This window comes from Pongo abelii, chromosome 10 (assembly GCF_028885655.2).
Source record: "Pongo abelii isolate AG06213 chromosome 10, NHGRI_mPonAbe1-v2.0_pri, whole genome shotgun sequence".
Classification (NCBI taxonomy): Eukaryota; Metazoa; Chordata; class Mammalia; order Primates; family Hominidae; genus Pongo; species Pongo abelii.
Window position 1 is genome coordinate 49841326 of NC_071995.2, and position 16432 is coordinate 49857757.

The following is a 16432-nucleotide window of genomic DNA, read 5'->3' on the forward strand; positions in this document are numbered from 1 at the left end:
AATGGACAGATTTTGCACTTGGCTGGATATTCACACAAAACAGGTGTTACCCAGACGTGGCCATATCCAATCTCATGAAGGAAGGTGCATTGTAGGGTGAGGGTCTGTTGCTTTTGGATGTGACTGAGCTGCTCCTCCCTTTTCCCCCCACCAATCGACTCCCTATTTCAACACTTCCAAACTCACTTTCCTTTTTTTTTTTTTTTTGTAAACTTTTGCAGATTATTTTATCACTCAGGTATTAAGCCTAGTACCCATTAGTTATCTTTGTGATCCTCTCCCTCTTCGCACCCTCCAAAAAGCCCCAGTGTGCATTGTTCCCTGCTGTGTGCCCATGTGTTCTCATCATGTAGCTCCCACTTATAAGTGAGAACATGTATTTGGTTTTCTGTTCCCCTGTTATCTCCACCTTTTCTAAGGAAGCTGTGATATCCCTGGCCTTTATGTTGCCTGGTCTTGCTTCACCATGGCCCCAGAGAGTACCTTCTCTGTCTTCATAGAGCACACAGATCCCCATGTGCACCAGAAAGGTCATTTGATGTGGGTCATGACTGGAGACACATTGGCCAGCTTGAGACTATGTGGCATCTGGTGACATTTCTTCCAGCTTGGGCTGGCCCTTGCCATTGCCTTGGTAACTCACATTCATTTCTACACCCGCATACTCAAGCCCCCATTGTGTGCTATGCTCTCATCAATACAGTCCATGTTTTACAATGCTTTTTGGCTGCTTCTGGGCCAGTTCTAACCAGACTAAATGAATTGTGTGTAGGGAGGGATGCTGAGGGAGAAATGGGGTGGGAGTGGGGGGTCTTGTCCATGGTCCTGGAGCAGAGTAGGTAGTCAGGATGACCAGAAAGTGTTTGCACTTGGAATGCGCTTTTCCCATTCCGAGTCACCCTTGGCCACGTGATGTTTCTACTCTTGATCTCTGGGGCATCAGAGAGTTGGAGGACTCAGGAGGGGGGTTTATAGTTGAAGAAGGCCAATTTCTAGCAAGTCCTTGATAGCATGTGACCCCCCACTTGGCCTGCTGCAGTCTGGGGACTCTTCCTGTTTTCCTACCAGACAGCCATCAGCTAATCTAATCCCTCCTGAGGGGACTGGTACAGGTGGTTGGCTGGCAGTGACTTTATTTTTTAGAAGAGGACTCAAGGCTTGCTACAGAATTTTTTGGTAGACCTGGCAGGAGGGTCTTGCTTCTCTGTCCACTTTTCCAGTCTTTCTGCTTTTCTGCAGCTGGACTCTGCTCCACTCTCCCACCCTGGCTTGGCTGTGGGACACCTAGCTGGCAATGGGCTACCCTAGTAGACGGGACAGTAACATTCCCTTCCCTTCTGGCATTGCGATTTTCTGAAGTGGGGGACTAATTTATCCAGGGTCAGGACTGGAGTCCTGGTGGATCAAATCTGTGCTCTCCCATTGGTCTGTAAATGTGACTCTCCTTGGCCTATGGGGCCTGAGAAAAGGAGTGGGGGCGGGCCTTAAATTCCCCATGCTCTGCTCTGCTCTGCTCTGCTCTGCTGTACCCGAATGTCTCCCTGCTGTGGAGTGTGCAGGAGGCATTGGCCTGCTTGTCCAGCCCCAGGAGGCTTCTGAAGGGGATGATGGACGAGGAAGGGTGGGACTCACCCTTATGGCTGCCCGTGTGCCTCCTGGCTCAGCAGCCACCTGGGCCACCTAGCAGCATAGAACTTTGATCTAGGGACAAAAAGCGCAAGAATGGGGACAATCACTTTTGTCTTGTGTCCTGCTCAGAGGGGCAGCACCCCAGCCTGCAGCTGGGATGGGGTCTGAGGATCTTCTCAGGGCTCTGCCCAGGTGTACCTCTTGGCCCACTTTGCGAACGGGAGGGACTCCTGGGGACAGGGCTCCTGGTTTTGGCTGACTGGACTTGCATGAGGGTACCTGTGGGCCTTGGTGATGAGAAGAAATACAGCAGGCCCGGAGTCTGGGCCTATGGAGAAAGGGCCGTAGCCACAACGGCTGGAGCTCTTTGTCTAGGAAGTGCCCGAGCGCTCTGCGCAAGGGGTAGGGGCGTAGGGCGCCTGGGGTCCGCCCCTTGGTTCCCTCCCCTACGCAGCTGCCGGCCCGCCCGCCAGTCTGGGCTCCCGCACATCTGGCGATCCCGCCACATCTAGGCAGCCGGCGCTGGAGCATGAACGGCTCTCAGGCGGGCGCCGCGGCTCAGGCCGCCTGGCTGAGCTCCTGCTGTAACCAGTCGGGGTCGCCGCCGGAGCCCCCCGAGGGGCCGCGCGCGGTGCAGGCGGTGGTGCTCGGCGTGCTGTCCCTGCTGGTGCTTTGCGGGGTCCTGTTCCTGGGCGGCGGCCTCCTCCTCCGCGCCCAGGGCCTGACAGCGCTGCTGACCCGCGAGCAGCGCGCGTCCCGCGAGCCCGAACCCGGCAGTGCCAGCGGAGAGGACGGCGACGACGACTCCTAGGCGCCCAGCTGCGGTCGGTGGTCGCGGCCTCCAGGCAGCCCCTGACTCCGAGCGGTCCGGAGCATGCCCGACGGCTGCTGCGGTCCCGACCCCTTACCCGAAGCCGCGCGCCCCACACAGGTGAGAGGGAGGGCAGCGGGAGTGTGGGCGCGGGGGTTCGGGTGGGCTACAGTAGCTTCCTTACGGAGGAGGCTTCTTGCGGCGCGGCAAGGCACCTGTCTTTGGAGAATGGGCTCTTCAGCGACTCAGGTTCCCAACTCTGTAAGTCCACGGCCGGTGGGGCTGCAGCCCACCCAGGTGTGCGGTATGAGGAGGAGGCCGCCCCGCCCCGGATTGTGTCTCCTGCAGCTCTGGCCCCCTCCTCCCATCTTAAGTGTTTCAGCCTTATGTTCTTTTTCTAGGAACAGAGGCTGCTGTGTAACTGTGGGGTGGTTGTGGAGGCAGGAGGATGACAGAGGAGGGAGTCTGGAGGCCACAGTGTGCTTTGGGGGCTTCTTCCCTAGCCCCCACCCTCACCTCCACGGTCTGCATCTGCCCCAGCCGCTATAGGTCCTAGGCCCAACTCTGCGGGCCCCAGCACTGCCCACTCCACGGGGCTGAGGAGACAGGCAGACAGCTCCAGCCTTTGGCCTCAGCTTCCTGAAGCCTTTTCCCTGGGAGGGTGCTTGAGGGCTATTCCTTGCCTGGCCTCCCTCTTGAGACAGGGAGGGGAGTGTGGTCATGTTTGAGGGCAGATCCAGGGGCCTGGGTGGCCCTGAGGAATGGGGAGGTGTGTGGAAGGCCCTTCCCTGGACCCTGCTCAGGTCGTGGTGAGGGGTGGGGGAGTAGATGTAGCCCAGAGCAAGGAGCTTTGTGTGGTGTGTGTTGGGGGGTGTGGGTGGCAGGGTTCCCAGCAGCTGGGGGGCCTCGGAAGCGCTGCTCCAGGAAGTGGGGCTGAGGATTTCCAGCTGTGGGGGCTCTGTCTGGGTGTCTCGCTCTGTCTCTCCAAGGACAGGAGCCATCTGGAGGGAAGGGCCTGGATGGCCTGAGGACAAGGTAACTACAGGCGAAAGCCACCTGGGACAGAGCCACAGGGGCTGGAGAGGTCTTCTCTGTTCCCTCTGTTCAGCTTTGCACCTAGGAGCCCCTGGGGGTTTCTGTGGGTGGGAGTGTTTGTTTGTCAGGGGTGACTTTGGCTTCTCGTGCCCCCCCCCGATTCTGGAGCCCCTCCCCTGCTTATCTGGGGTAGGGCAGGGTCCCAGTTTCCATCCGAGAAAGGAGTCAGGCTGGGTGCCTGTGAGGGGCAGCGGGAGGATGTGGGCAGGTGCAGCTAAGCAGCTGCGAAGCTAACGCCGACGTGTGATCCCTGCCCAGCAGCCCAGGATTTGGCACTAATCCTGCGCAGCGGCACCACACTGGCCTTGCTGAGCCAGGGACTTCTCACCTCAGGGCCCCGCCACCCCCCCACTCCACCCCCTAGGAGGGAGGGTTGTCCAGGGCCCTGAGGGGTGTGCGTGGTGTGTCTGTTACTGCACCTGGCACAGGCAGGGGGCTGGGCCCAGGGGACATTCCCCCCTCCCTTTGCTGGGGGAGAGGGTGGGAACTTCCTCTCTTGATTGTACCCGGTTTCACCCAGCTGCCTTGCCTGTCACCCTCTGGCCCCATACTCTCCTCTCCTTTCCCAGCTGGGAGAGAGGGTCTCCAGATCACTGGGAACCCCTTCCTTTTACATGCGGGAGAACAGTAAGTGACATGCTCACATGAATGACAGAGCTGGAAGCAGACCCTGGGCCCTGATTGCAAGTTCAGGCCCCCTTCTGGTACTTGGGGGCCCCTCTCACTCTGTCCTCTTCCCTTCCCTGATTTTCTCATCACTCTATGAGATGCTGGTGCAAAACGCGGCCTCTCTTCATACATTTGCGAATCAGGGATGGACCCCCAAACCCCTGTGTCACTGCCCCCTTCCCATCCTGCTTCCCCGGGGCCCTGCCTACCTTCTTGCTGTGGGGAGCAGTCTTCCAGATGCCGGCAGCAGCTCCTCAGCCAGCTGGGCTCAGCTTTCCTGGCCTGAACCTGAGAGGGGATGGGCTTAGAGGGTCAGCTGGAATAAACATCCGTGGAAAAAAATCCAAGCAGTTAGAGCTGAGGGATCAGGGCCGAAGGCTGATGACCTTCCGTTTGGCCTTTGGGCTCAAGTTCCTGTGGTGTGAGGGTGTAGAATGATTTGGTGCCGGGAAGGGCTGTGCCCCCAGCATCATCATGTCTGCTCACACCAAGGACAGGGCTGGGGTGGGGGTGTAGAGGTGGAGGCAAAGGCTTTCTTCATCCAACTTCCTCCCGTTGCTGTTCCTGAGTCCAGTGCTTGGAGGGCAGGGCGTGGGGTGTGCCAGGGACCTCAGTGTTCCTGTGGGAAGGGACTGAGATGTTTGCTGTGGAATTCTGACCCTGGTCAAGGCTGTCAGGCTGAGTGGGCAGGAAAGAATGTGGAAAATTGGGAAGTGGGTGCTGCTGTTACCCCATCAGGCTCCAGCTGGGAGTGAGACGTGGGGGATGGGTACAGGTCTGAGTGCCAGGGAGAGAAGCCAGGCACCTGAACTAGCCAGCTCACTTAGACTGCACCATCCATAGGGGAAGGGCTGGGGCAGCTGATGGGTTCAGATCTTGCCCTAACTTTCCTCCAGCCCCTGAGATTTTCCCTAAGCTGGGAAAGGCTGTGAGAGGTTTATGTAGTCCATTCCTCAGTCTCCACATAGTGCAGCTCCCTCTCCAGCAAAGACGGGGGTGGCTCTCTCTACAGATTCCTGAGCCCCACATCATCTGCCAACAAGAGAGCCTGCTCTCCTGCTGCCGCTCTGGGGATCCCCTGCCACCTTCAGCCCATTCTTGCTGCAGATGACAGACTGGGAGATACCTGGCTTGTGGTGAGACCTCAACCTGGGATCCTTGCACCCAGCTGCTGCCTCTGAACTGCTCCACTGGATCTCCGGAAGTGCTCGGTGTGGTCCTGGACCTGGGAGACCTGCACTCCCAGCCCGCTTGAGGCCTGCTGCATGTCCTGGGCACTGAAGTGGCCACACATCCTGGATGCCTGGTGCAGCAGGTGCTGGCTGTGCCCCCTGCCTTCTGGCCTCTGAGGACATGAGTGCAGCGCCTGTCCTGTCTGGTGTGAGTCAGCAATGGTCTGACAGTGACCGGCCCCCGCTGCAAGTCAGTGCCTCCCATTTGCAGGCCTGCAGCACCCCTGCAATCCAGGAATGCTGCATCACTTTCTGTGGCCTGTTATTAAATACGCTGGTGATGCAAGCTTCAGGTCTACGATCTATGTCTCCAGCCCTTGACTCTAGGAATTAGTGGTTTGTTCCCCGACTCCCCTCCAGTTTTACCTGTTTCTAGCAGATATAGCAACCCCAGCCCCTGTCCCCTGGCCTCTCCTCAGTGGTGGCTTTTCCCCTTGCACCCTCAGATCCACATCTTCCGAGGGTGGGTGTGAAGTGGGGCAGAAAGCCACCCTCACGCCAGCACTCGGCTGCCCCCCTGTGGCCAGTGTGGGCAAGAGCACTGCTTCATTCAACCAGTCACTGTTGGGGTCTGTCTCATCAGAGTCCAGCCCGAGCCTCGGCTTTGAGATGAGAGTGGGTATCGTGAGCATGTGCATGGAGTTCTAGATTGCAAAACCTTCCTAAACCTCAGTCTCTTAGTTTATAAAATGTAAGTGACAATATCATAGGTTTTTCATTGATCAAATAGGTAACATGCTTATTTATTGATAAGGCTTTCTGCATAGTAATCATCCTGTGGCATCATTGTTTTCCCTGAACCTGACCATTCCTAGAGAGGAGAAGAAGAGAAGAGAAGAGGAGAGGAGAGAAGAGAAGAAGAGAGGAGAGAAGAGAAGAGAAGTGGAGAGGAGAGAGGAGGTATAGAACCAGCCCTCTATTCCTGGGAACACTCATTTTATTCTCTTTTCCATGAGTATTTACTGAGTGACCGCTCTGTGCCAGGCATACTCTAGGACGTGGGGATGAGGAGATAAACAAGACAGGGCTGGGCGCAGTGGCTCACGCCTGTAATGCCAGCACTTTGGGAGGCTGAGGCAGGTGGATCACGAGGTCAGGAGTTTGAGACCAGCCTGGCCAACATGGTGAAACCCTGTCTCTATTAAAAATACAAAAATTAGCTGGGTGTGGTGGTGCGTGCCTATAATGGGGAGAATTGCTTGAATCCAGGAGACAGAGGTTGCAGTAAGCCTAGATCGTGCCACTACACTCCAGCCTGGGTGACAAAGCAAGACTCCATCTCAAAATAACAACAACATCAACCACAAACAAACAAACAAACAAAAAAACCCCACAAAAAAACAAGACAGAACCCCTGCCCCTGAAGAGCTCACATTCTAGTAAGCAGTGGTGCTCACAAAACTGAAGTTAAAGTAGACAATGAAAAGAGCCCAGAGTGAAAGAGCCGAGAACAGAGAGTGAGAGCTCTGCTGGGATTAGCAAAGCACAACTCACAGAGGAAGTGGCATCAGCACTGGGCATTTACCTGGCAAGAAGAGGGCAAGAGCATTTCAGGTAGAGATTTGGAGGTGTGAAGCAGTGAGCTTTGGAAACGGGGCTGGCGCAGGGCGGGTGAGGGAGGTGTGACCAGGGTGGTGGGTAGGGCCAGCCTGGGCAGGAGTTGGAGCTTACCCCAGGAGCAGTGAGGTGTCTGGAAGGTTTCATGTGGGAAGTGACATGTTAAGTTCTGGATCTTAAAGAACTTGGGGGTAAGCCTGTGGTGGGGATAGCAGGCTGGAAGTAGAGAGGAGGCAAGGAGGCTGTTGTCAAAACCCAACATAAATGATAGTCGCCTGGACCAGGGATAAGAAGAGGGCCAGGGCTGGGATGCCAGCTTTGGTCACTGGTTGGATGTGAGGGATGAGGAAGAGGGAGGAGGGGAGGACGATGTTCTGGTTTCCAGCCTGAATACTGTGTGTGTGGTGGTGCCACCCACTGAGAGGATGTGTTATCAGTTAGAACTTTTTTGGTCTGAATTTACAGAAAACCCAAACTATATTTGGCTCAGGCAGAAGGGAGCGTATTGTCCCATGTAAATGAAAAGTCTAGGGGTGGTTCTGGCCGCAGGCCCATCATGATTCAGGGCTCTATGGTGGGAGCAGGCCTCAGTTTCCCCTCCTCTCGTAGCTCTGCTTGCCTGTGTCGGCTTCTGGCAGTGTAGCCTGGTGGTCGAGAGCAAGGACTCTGGAATCACGTGGTCTGGATTTGGATTCTGGCACTGTAGTTATTAGCTGCATGGCTTGACAAGGCCCTGAACCTCTCTGTGGCTCAATTCCTTCGTCTTTAGGGTGGGGAAAAATAGGGCCTAGCTTGTGCCATGTTTTGTTAGGATGAAGTGAGATCCACACATGTAGGGTGCTTGGCACATACCTCATGCCAAGAAAATGCACTGTGAGTGTTGATGGTGTGCGTTCCCGGCCTCCATGTGAGGCAGGACATTGGCTTTAAGCCTCTCAGGTTCAAACCTATCAGGAAAGAGGGAGGTCTTCTCCCACGTCACTCGGGCCAAACCCTGGGGTTTGCTGCTATTGGGCCTGTTTGACTCTGTGCTAACCCTGAAACAGTACTATGCTGAGAGGATGGAATGTTCTAGATTTTGGTAACTTGCTGTACTCGGGTTGGGGTAGAGGTGGAGGGAACACCAGAGACCACAGGGTCCAAAGCAGAGGGCTGTCTGTGCACCAAATCTGGGCCTGTTCAGTCCTGGGGTGAACAGATGCTGGGTGGCCGTGAGATAACTCGTGTCCGCTGCTGATGGGGCCATGGGCAGATGGGCAGCTGATGAGCTCAGCTGTGGCTTCTTGAGTTGGAGGCGAGCTGTCAGGTGGACAATGAGTATATAGGACTGGAGTTCAGGAGAGAGAGTTCTGATCCCTGATGCTGCTGGAGGTGGAAAGTAAAGCTGCAGGAATGCATCAGAATGAGGCGAGAAGGCAGGGGAAGCAGGACGCAGCCCTGTTGGACCACCACTTAAAGGCAGGAGCAGAGAAGGAGTGCTCAGGGATGGGGGAGGGAGCCCGAGGAGTGGGCTGTCTTGGCAATTGAGGAAGAGAGGATTTCGGAAACTGAGGGGTTGGCCAGGGGCGTCCATACCCTGAGCAGTTCTGGGGTGCTGAGAGGGGACCTGCAGCCTGGGACCTTGGAAGGAAGAAGTGGGGAAGGCTTCTGCCCATCTGAGCTGCTCCCACCACTACCCCTCAGGTTCCAAAAAAAGCTCCACACAGAGGAAGATGGTGGTGTGGTTGCCTCTGGTCTGCGAGCCCACTGCAGGGAGAAGAACAGACTTATTAGAATATACTCCTTCATGCTGTATGAATGCTTTCCCAGGCACATGTCTCACCTAGGCATAACAAGACAATAAAAAAATAAAACAAACACGCAAAAAGGATCCTCATCCTGCTCCACAGCTGCCGGGCTGCCCTTCCCAGCCACAGCTGACTTCCACCAGGCTTCTGTGTGTCCTGCCAAGAGGCCGAGGCTGCAGCCGCACGCCCACACCCACGGCTCCTCTGGGTGTCCACCTGCCCCAGCTCAGAGCTGCGGCCCCTCTGGGATCCCTCCTTGAGAGGCTGTGCTTTATGGCCATGCCTTCTACTCTTTCAACCTGCTCACTCCGACATTGTCACTCTGGTCCCTTGACCTCTTTTACCTCTGCTTCCTGCCTGACCCTCAGCCTGTTCCCGACTGCCCCACTTCCAGTGTAGATTGCCTGGCTCATTACCTCAGTCACTGTCTTGTCCATGACCTAACTTCACTCCATCCACAGAACCATCCCGGTGAAACCTCATCCCTGGATGACTTCAACTCTCTGTCCTTTGAACTTTTACCCAGGCTGCTGGGTGCCCCCGAAGAACATCACACCCTTGAGCAGACTGATGGCACTGAGAATGGTCACGGGGTCCCACTGCCTGGCCCTCGCTGCAGCCAGCTCTCTCTCCTGCTGCATTACTGCAAGCCTTCCCTGCTCTTTCAAACCTGACCCTCCCACCTCCCAACTCTGCTCAGGTGCCCTCTCCTCCTCCTACTTCCCATGGAAAATAAGTGGCCAGAGGAGGACCGGGCCTCTGCCTCTGCAGCCTCTGCAGCCCCTCCACCCCGGTGCTGAGCCACCCCGCTTCCTCCTTAACTCGATTCTTCAGTTGCTCCTCTGCTGGCTGTCACGTCCAAGCATACTCCGGTTTCTGCCACCTTAAAATAGCGCTCTTTGCACCCACTGCCGCCTTCGGTTACTATCCTATGTCTCACTTGTCTTTACAGCCAAACTTCTCCAAAGAGTTACCCACGCTTGCCGTCCCCACTTCCTTGCCTCCTGTTTATGTCTCCATCCTCTGCAGCCTGGCCTCCAGCCTGGCCTCCACCCGGCTAAGCTAACGGCCAGGTCGTCAGATCCCCTGGGTGGTTGCTGCAGCGGCTGCTCTCCTGGCCACATCTGCTGTGGCTGACCCCTTCTCACAGATCTCCTCCTGCTCCTGTGGCAGTTCCCGAAGAAGCTTGGTACCATCAACAGGAAAGGATGAGACTGTGGACTCCAGAAGAACACTGCTGGGGCTTCTCCCCGAGTCTGCCACTTGCTGTGTGAGTTAAATCCTCTCCATCCTTAGGAAAATGAGATAGTGATCATGCCCACTTGGCAACACTCAAACGAGATGAAGGGCATCTTAGCGTCTGGGCACCGGGGCTCTGGAGTGCCTGCCGGGTTGAATTCAGGCTCCTTCAGCTCCTAGGCCTGCCCTTGGGGCATCTCCCGTCTGTCCTTGAGAGTCTTGTACCAGGGTTTCCTCTTCCCTGTCCCAACACCAAGTTCCTCTGGGCTCTCTCCTAGATCTTCCCCTGGGCTCCCTGCCCTTGCCCGGATGGAAATCACCACCTCTCGGCCCATGGCTCTGAAATCAGCAGCCCCAGCCTAACCTGGCCCCTGAATGCCATGTTAATCTGCCCACCCATTCTACAGAGATTTATTGAGCAGCTACTGTCCCAGGCACCGGAGAACGTGTTGTACATGAGACAGAGAGGTCGCTGTCCCACAGAGCCTGAGCACTTGCTGGTGGGAAGGGCCCTTCAGTGTACCTGTAAGCAAATGCGTGAAGTGCCTGCAGAGAGTGATTGTGCTGCAACGGAAAGACAGCAGGGTGACGGGATGGAGACCTGTGGGGGACTTTCGTGAAGGTGGCCAGGGAAAGCCTCTCCAAGGAGGTGACACTTGAGCTGAGACCTGACCTGTGAGGTGACTCCAGCCAGGGAAGATCTGGGGCACAGTGTTCCTGCCAGAGGGGTGGGAAGCTCCTGGGGTGGGAATGAGCCTGGTGTGTCTGAAGGGACACCAAGAGGCTAGTGCGGATGGGGAAGGACTGTGGAAGGTGCCAGAGCACACCCACAGCCAGGTTCTTCCCTTGGAAGCCGTCTCCCTGGCAGGTTCTGCATCTTAGAGGATGGTTTCTCCACCCCAGCAGCTGTCCCTGATTCCCCTCCACAGCCAGTGCGTCACCAAATATGGTCCCTTCTGCCGGATGGAAAGCTTCGTTTCATGTCCCCGGCCGCCACCTCGCCTTGCACCTGGTCCCCATGTCCCTTGGGGCTTCTCAGCCCACCCATCCTCCACACTGTTGTCAGAGTCATCTTTAGCAGAGGAGCGTTCTGTCTGGCCACACTGTCTTGTCCCTGTTTCACACTCCCTCAATGTGGTGTCCACTGCTCATAGGATGGCATCTTCCTGTGGCTCCCCAAACTGTTGCCCTCTTGATTCCCTGCTCCTGTATCTCTCACTACTGTCCCTCATGTGCTCCACCATCTCCAGTCTTCTGGGCCTTTGAGGAGGCTGTGCCCACCCCTCTGCCAGGCACCGAGTCTTCAGTGGCCGTGGAGGAGTGCCAGGCTCCAACCATTCACCCCTCACTCATCCAGCCACCACTGCTTGTAAAGCTTGTGCTGTGTGCCAGGCACTGCTCCTGGCACCAAGGGAAAAAAACCAGTGGAATTCCCTGCCCCTGTGCTGCCTGCTTTCTTGTGAGGTGAGACAGATGATAAAGTACACAATTTAAAAATAGAGCCTGTCAGATGGTGTATTAGCTCCTGGGGCTGCCATAACAAATACCACAAGCTGGGTGGCTTGAAACAGCAAACATTTATTCTCTGGTAGTTCTGGAGGCCAGAAGTAGGAAATCTAGGTGCTGGCAGGGCCATGCTCCCTCTGAAACCTGTAGGGGGATCGGGTAGGGTGTCTCACACCCATAATCCCAGCACTTTGGGAGGTTGAGGTAGGAGGATCACTTGAGTCCAGGAGTTGAAGACCAGCCTGGGCAACATAGTGAGACCCCCTCCCCCATCTCTACAAAAATATTAAAAAATTAGCTGGGCATGGTGGTGCATGCCAGCTACTCTGGAGGCTGAGACAAGAGACTCACTTGAGCCTGGAAGGTTGAGGCTGCAGTGAGCCATGATTGTGCCATGCACTCTAACCCAGGCAACATAGCAAGACCCCCGCCTTCAAAAAAACAAAACAAAACAAAAACCTGCAGGAGAATCCGTCCTTGCCTCCGCCTCGCTTCCGGTAGTGACCGGTGGTGGTGGCCGGCAATATCTGGTGTCCCTTGGCTTGCAGCTGCACAGCCCAGCTCTGTCCCATCACATGGTGTTCTTCCCACATCTCTGTCTCCAAATTTCTTATGAAGACACCAGTCCTTTTGGATTTGGGGGCCCACCCCAGTCCAGTATGACCTCGTCTTAATTTAACTAATTACATCTTCAATGATCCTACTTCCAAATAAGGTCACATCCTGAAGTACTCAGGGTTAGAACTTCAGCACATCTTTTTTTGGGGGGACACAGTTCAACCTATGGAGCAAAGCAAAGCAGGGAGGGTGCATGGAGAGAGCAGGGGAAAGGCTGGAATTTTAAATGGAATCATCAGGGAAAGTTTCACCAAGAAGGTGTTGTTTGTTTGTTTATTTATTTATTTATTTTTGAGATGGAGAATTGCTCTGTTGCCAAGGCTGGAGTGTGATGGTGTGATCTTGGCTCACTATAACCTCCACCTCCCGGGTTCAAGCGATTCTCCTTCCTCAGCCTCCTGAGTAGCTGGGATTACAGGCGCGCGACCACCACACCTGGCTAATTTTTTATATTTTTGGTAGAGACGGAGTTTCACCATGTTGGTCAGGCTGAGTCAGGCTGGTCTCAAACTCCTGAACTCAAGTGGCCCACCTGCCTCGGCCTCCCAAAGTGTTGGGATTACAGGTGTGAGCCACTGTGCCCGGCCAAGAAAGTGTTATTTGAGCGAAGACCTGAAAGAGAATGGGCAATAGAGAGAGTGGGGAGGGGGCAGGGGGGAAGCACTCCAGGCCATGGAATAAGTGCTGAGACCCAGAGGAAGGAGCACACCTGCTGTGGTCGGGGAACCATGGGGAGGCCCAGGGAGCTGCAGTGAGTGAGCAGGGAGCACCGATGAGAACACAGAGAGGCTGCAGGTGAAGTGGGTCTTCCATGGAGAGCCAGAAAATGGACTTGTCTTGCACATTTTCTCAGGAAGCCACTGAAGAGTGTGCTCTACTCGAACCAGAGCGTCAACCTGAAATGACAGAGGACTCTTCATGCTCTGGCAGAGAGGAAAGACCGGGCAGCCGGTCTCATGAGTTCTCAGTTGTTGTTGGAAATCCATAGATGGCTGGAAATGCTTGTTGGCTGGAAATCCATAGATGGCCAGTGAGTGGGGAAGCTTCTTCTTGAATACAGGTCCCACGCCTGGCTGCCATCCTCACCATCCTCCCAATACACACTGAACCTCACTGGACGCCCAAGAAGTACTTTAGTGAAGGATCAAGTAAGGGTTCCAAACCCACAAAGGTGATGAAGCTTAAACAACTCTCTCCTTTCTTGTTTTTATTTTTGTTATTTTTTTCTTATGAAAACAGGGTATCACTCTTTCACCAGGCTGGAGTGCAGTGGCACAATCATGGCTCATTCTAGTCTCAAACTCCTGGGCTCAAGTGATCCTCCTATCTCAGCCTCCCCAGTAGCTGGGACTACAGGCGTGTGCCACCACATCTGGCTATCTCCTTTCCACCATATAGAGTTCCCTGGCGTTTTTGGTCCACGGTCCCCTCTGCGTTCTCATCACGGGTTTCAGGTTTCAGGTGGCCATTCAGGGAGCAGTCTTCAGCCTGAGCCTCTGCTCTTTCTGCAGATGGAGCTCCTGGGGGCTTCAACTCAAGCTCCATCTTTGGAATCTCTCTCTTCTTGAGCAACCTAAACCCATTGACCCCTACGAGAGCTACTCTTTGTTGAAGTGGACAGTCTATGTGAACTCTCCTCTTTTCATGACTTTGAACCCATTCCTTGCAAATAAATCTGGCTCAAGGTGGATGTGTCTGCTTCTTGGACTGGTTTGCATGATAAGAGCCACTATATTCGCTGGGAACTTCCCTGCTCGAGCCATCTGCTCAAATGCCAGCTCCGTTAGGATGGGGATTTCTGCCGTTTTGCACTGCACATGGAGGACCATGGGGAAATATGTTATTGAACAAGTGGCACTGCTCCTTAAATTTCTCCTTTGATCATAGAGTGGGGAGGAGGGGGGAACTGTAAATGTATGATAGCTCCTTAACTTTCTCAAACAAAAATGTATGAACTCCCAGAAATGTCCCAGAATCTAATGGAGGCACATTGGAGTTGGTCATATGATATGCTGCTGGCGTGAACAGAGGATTTAGGGAAGTATCAATAGCAAAGTTTAAGGAGGACAGTTGGTAGACTTACAGATATTGTCAGGCTCATCTTTTGGATTCAGCAATAATGAAGTTTTGTGAGGAAATCAAATAATTCCAAAATGTTTTCAAGGCTGTCAATTCTTTAAATACCACTCTTCATGGATTTGCATTTTCTCCCAGTGTGCAGGCGGGGTGGAGAGGGATACGGCCACGTAATTGGTTGAAAATTTGAACGGCATGCTCTTGTACCTGGGAGGGCGTTCCAAAGGCTATGAAAACATTGGGAGCAGACTCAACCACTTCAAAGGCACAGGTGGCTGGTGAATGGAACCCTTTGCTGCCTGCTGGTTCCCAATTCTGAATGTATCTTTTTGTTTAAAATGTCTTTGTTACAAACCAAACGTTACAAGAATTGTAGGGGAAATGAATTAAAAGCAGAAACAATATTTCATCCTTTGTCATTTGAGAGAAAGGATGAATATTTCAAAACCATTTGTCAGAAAGCAGAGAGTTATGTCCCACTTCTCCTCCCCCAGAGACCAAGGCGGTGTTTCTTTCAGTGGGTTCCAAGGTCCTCTAGCGCCAAGGGACTTTTGTGGGTGTTACTTGGAAAAAGAGTGGTTAATAACTTGAGGATTTTGTGTTAAGCAAAGATAAACAGGCTTCTTTATTGTAGTTCTTTAAAGAGGCATTACTATGCCAATATTAGGATGAATCTAAAAGGGAGAGGATTTCAAAGAAGATTTGGCCAAATAATTCTTTTACCTCCTTCTTTTTTTAGAGGAGTATCTCATGGGACCACCATTCCAACAGACATGCTTTGGGAAACATTCTAAAACCTTCCCTTTGGAAGAGTAGAACAATTTTAGAAAAAAACAAAACAAAACAAAACAAAACCATGACACTTCAGATGCATTTCCTTTGCTTTGTCAGGACAACAGCATAAAATTAATTTTATTCCCAAGGATTGTAATGCCATGTTACTAAATTTAAATTTACTTTTTTTTAGTAAAGTAGTTTTTAAAAAAACTCTTTTAAAGAGTGATTTAGAAAACACACATTTTGGGCCGGGCATGGCTGCTCACGACTGTAATCCCAGCACTTTGGGAGGTCGAGGCCGGCAGATCACAAGGTCAGGAGATCGAGACCATCCTGGCTAACACGGTGAAACCCTGTCTCTACTAAAATACAAAAAAAAAAGAAGAAAAAATTAGACTGGCGTGGTGTGGTGGTGCACAGCTGTAGTCCCAGCTACTCGAGAGGTTGAGGCAGCAGAATTGCTTGAACCTGGGAGGCAGTGGTTGTAGTGAGCCGAGATCTTGCCACTGCACTCCAGCCTGGCGACAGAGTGAGACCCCGTCTCAACAACAACAACAACAACAACAACAAGCAAAAAAATCCACACATTTTGGAACTAAAACTTACATAAAACAAATCTCTACAGGGAGTGTTGGCCAAGGATATTCAATAATTTCATACAGGATGGAAATGTAGCCCCAGAATTTCATTTTTGCCACAACTATTTCACCCAAACTTTGTTGTGCTCTGTGGTTCCGGCAACTTGGCTGGTTTTCCTGTAGCATGGTTGTCACAAGGAAGGCCTGTTCCTTGCAGGTGGACTATTTTGTTTGCTGATCTCTGTGGCAGCCCGGCAACCCTGTTGTCTAAAATGAACTGACCCAGAGACTGGGGTCAGTAGGCTGGGCCATTGGCTGAGGTGTGGGGATTCAGGGCCAAACCCAGGGAGCCTAAAGGCCTGACTCGCTGTCTGTGCTGGGAAGTTGGCTGTATTGGCCAAGAGACTGGTAATGTTTTACTAAATTAATCTAGCTTATCTTGGTATGTTTTTATCATGTTATACATTTGGAACTTTAGCTTCTGGGTTGTAATGCTGGCTTCTGTGGTTATGGCTGAAGATTGTCAGGTTGGCTGTATTGCTGGACTAACATAATAGAAATGGACAGATTCTTTATTCAATTGGATTATCATTCAACAAAAGCAACCCTTTTGGAAAAATCTGGCCGACTGGGGCACGGTGGCTCATGCCTGTAATCCCAGCACTTTGAGAGGCCGAGGCAGGTGGATCACCTGAGGTCAGAAGTTCGAGAACAGCCTGGCCAGCATGGTGAAACCCTGTCTCTACAAAAAATACAAGAATTAGCCAGGCATGGTAGTGGGCGCCTGTAATCCCAGCTACTCGGGAGGCTGAGGCACGAGAATTGCTTGAACTTGGAAGGCGGAGGTTGCAGTGAGCC

The 16432-nt window shown here is 53.3% G+C and overlaps 1 protein-coding gene and 1 pseudogene across 2 annotated transcripts; both read left to right on the top strand.

Moving 5' to 3' along the window:
- On the top strand, positions 1-14623 carry SMIM41 (small integral membrane protein 41). Of its 2 annotated transcripts, XM_063712150.1 has the most exons (3): positions 1-2560; positions 5217-6127; positions 6252-14623. In XM_063712150.1, the coding sequence occupies exon 1, from the start codon at positions 2159-2161 to the stop codon at positions 2438-2440; it is 282 nt and encodes a 93-aa protein (XP_063568220.1). In that variant the 5' UTR covers positions 1-2158; the 3' UTR covers positions 2441-2560; positions 5217-6127; positions 6252-14623. The 2 variants fall into 2 exon arrangements, with proteins under 2 accessions (XP_063568220.1, XP_024112999.2); XM_024257231.2 differs by lacking the exon at positions 5217-6127.
- The window catches only part of LOC100936086 (olfactory receptor 7E24-like), a 20603-nt pseudogene continuing 14096 nt past the window's right edge, over positions 9926-16432 (top strand).

Coding starts and splice junctions, on each gene's coding strand:
- SMIM41 (XM_063712150.1), top strand. CDS start 2,159: ATGAACGGCTCTCAGGCGGGCGCCGCGGCTCAGGCCGCCTGGCTGAGC.